Source organism: Etheostoma spectabile, chromosome 24 (genome assembly GCF_008692095.1).
Source record: "Etheostoma spectabile isolate EspeVRDwgs_2016 chromosome 24, UIUC_Espe_1.0, whole genome shotgun sequence".
Lineage (NCBI taxonomy): Eukaryota > Metazoa > Chordata > Actinopteri > Perciformes > Percidae > Etheostoma > Etheostoma spectabile.
In genome coordinates, this window is record NC_045756.1 from 6,810,968 (window position 1) to 6,811,737 (window position 770).

General features: G+C 41.8%; 1 protein-coding gene across 1 annotated transcript in view; it reads left to right on the forward strand.

The window, feature by feature from the left end:
* LOC116674250 (coagulation factor XIII A chain-like) overlaps positions 1-770 on the forward strand; it is a 32,082-nt gene that overhangs the window by 29,314 nt on the left and 1,998 nt on the right. Inside the window, exon 10 of the mRNA XM_032506851.1 lies at positions 313-318. Coding sequence (XP_032362742.1) covers positions 313-318 — 6 coding nt within the window. The remainder of the gene's footprint in view (positions 1-312; positions 319-770) is intronic.

Sequence of the window (770 nt, forward strand, 5' to 3'; positions counted from 1 at the left end):
TTTTACAAGCTTTTATATAAAATAAATCCAGATGGACAATAAACTGTAAAAATGGCTTTAGGGTTCAGAGGGTTAATACAAATTTTTACCTGGGGTGCCCAAACTTTCAAGCCCTGAGTTTCCTGAGTAACATTATATTTAGCTAACTTTTAAGAGTACCACTGTCAATTTGTGCAAATGATTAGTAGTCTAATCCTTAAATGGTATGATTATGACAGTTTCAGAACAGTGGTCAGTAAATGTATATATTTAGGCTGCTCACGCATTCAGTCAGTCCGCAATCATCAGCCACACTTTCTCTCGCTGTGTCATTACACCGTCCGTGTTTCTTATTTCTTTTTAATTTTTAATTATTTTTTTTTGTGTTCTCCTCCCCTCTCTCCAGGTCAAACTGGGTCAGGACGTCATCGTACGGGTGGATTTCCACAACCAGAGTAATGTCCCCACAACCATCCAAGCCAACCTGGCTGGGTCTGTCATCTTCTACACCGGAGTCAGAGCCAATCACTTGAAAAATCACAACTTCACCGTCACCGTGCCAGCCAATCAGAGTGAGCGATATCAGAGAGGAAATAGTATTTGCGATTATTAGAGATACTATCTGCTACAATTTCTGTGTGTGTGTGTGTGTGTTTGTGTGTGCAGTGAAGAGTGAGATGGTAAAGATCACAGCTGACGAGTACATACCATTGTTGGGCACTCAGCGTTGTCTCCACTTTGTTGTGAGTGGACAGGCTGAGGACGAAGCAGTGACTGCCATCAAGGTGCTC